The following is a 1,689-nucleotide window of genomic DNA, read 5'->3' on the forward strand; positions in this document are numbered from 1 at the left end:
GTGTTTGTGTTCTTGCAGATGGGCATGCTGCGCATGTGACTGGCTCCAGGGCCATCAGCGGGAAGGTCAGAAGGCGGCGGACAGTGTTCAGCCGATTCCACTTGGATTTATTGCTCAAAACATTTGAATCAAACCCTTATCCGGGGATCTCACTGAGGGAGAAGCTGTCCCATCTCACAGGGGTGCACGAATCCAGAATCCAGGTACTGTACCCATAAAAGCTAAACAATGAGTAACCAGCCAAAACTACCCCCAAATTCCATGTTCACATCTGATTCTAGCTATAAATACTAATTAATATAATCTATCCTCTAATGGCTGGTAGTTACATTCTCCACATCGATTTTATACTGATGCTTCATGGTGACATTCTTGCCACAGATACTTACAGGGAATCTGCTTATATTTATAGGTCTGGTTCCAGAACAGAAGAGCCAGGAAGAATAAAAAGAAGGTGCCGGAAGATGAGAATCTGCCTGAACACATGGAATGGCGGCAGTGTGACCAGCTCCCCCAGGTCAGGGAGACACAGCATAACAGAGATGTCCATACAATAGGGCACACTGGAAAACATGGACACACGCACAACAACTATGCACTTCCCCTCCATCCGCTGAGCCACTTACATGTGAACAGTGTCATCGGTCCCCAATATCACAGTTATGGGTGGCCAAAGTATTGCCAAGCAGCAACGTCAGGACGGTCTATTGTCCCCACTGCACAGCATTACAATCCCTATATGCAGCAGAGTTCCAGCAATCACCTACAGCAACCCACCTACGTATCGGAGACCAGCAGCTCTGATTACTCTACAGACTTTGCCAACTCACCGGAACCTGTTGTTGGTGGCACACCGGAATTATCCTTACAGGACATCTTGGAAGAGTTCCAGCCATGCTGGGCAGATGATGCCAACACCTTCCCCGATCTTACCAATGACCTGGTCTGATGGTTCCATTATTCATCTTCCTACTTGTTCCTGCCATTCAGCACCTGAGCAATAACTGGTTACATAAGTGCCAGGGACCCAGGAGGCATGACTGCCCACTGAGCATTACGTTCTAGTGATATGCGAATTTGGTCTTGCACTAAGCATAATACTATATATTACCGTGGAGTTCTCTTAATTGTAGAAGATGGTGATGAGTATTACATTTGCATACAGAGACCATAGGATATAGCTATATTTCTGTTTATAATTAATAATTTAAGCAACACATGCATGTTTTTTTCCTCTTAAAATACTTGCACCTTATCCCCTCCTCATCCTATCTGCATTACCAACAATAATGTGTGTACTATAAATCTTATTATTATTAATAAAATGTTTAAACAATTTTGAATATTTTCTGAAGGTTATTCAAGACATAGGTGTTTAATACTAAAATATATAATAGGTATATTAATGAACACTTCAATATTAAATTAATGGCAAATATGTAATCAGCTCTTACAGTAATTTCTACAAAAATGTTTTGCCCATATGTCACAGCACTAAACAATCAAGCTCCCGGTGCACCTGATTTATGTGTGTACTGTATGTATATTGCCTCTCTCTCTCTATATATATATAGTGTCCCAATATGGCAGCACACTCACATAAATAAATTAGCTGGTCCCGGTGCCTCCACGTGTAGTCTCCACTGCGGACACAATCATAGATCCGTGTATGTGCGGCACATATATATA

At 42.3% G+C, this 1,689-nt stretch overlaps 1 protein-coding gene across 1 annotated transcript; it reads left to right on the forward strand.

Annotated features, from left to right (window-relative positions):
* LOC146006969 (uncharacterized) lies at nucleotides 1–1,105 on the forward strand. Its single transcript, XM_083145395.1, has 2 exons — nucleotides 1–203; nucleotides 413–1,105. The coding sequence occupies exon 2, from the start codon at nucleotides 485–487 to the stop codon at nucleotides 947–949; it is 465 nt and encodes a 154-aa protein (XP_083001521.1). The 5' UTR covers nucleotides 1–203; nucleotides 413–484; the 3' UTR covers nucleotides 950–1,105.
* The last annotated feature ends 584 nt before the right edge of the window (nucleotides 1,106–1,689 follow it).

This window comes from Crinia signifera, chromosome 6, assembly GCF_055691185.1.
Source record: "Crinia signifera chromosome 6, ASM5569118v1, whole genome shotgun sequence".
Taxonomy (NCBI): domain Eukaryota; kingdom Metazoa; phylum Chordata; class Amphibia; order Anura; family Myobatrachidae; genus Crinia; species Crinia signifera.

Bases quoted from the DNA above. Each gene is read 5' to 3' on its own strand.
- LOC146006969 (XM_083145395.1), top strand. From the start codon at position 485: ATGGAATGGCGGCAGTGTGACCAGCTCCCCCAGGTCAGGGAGACACAG.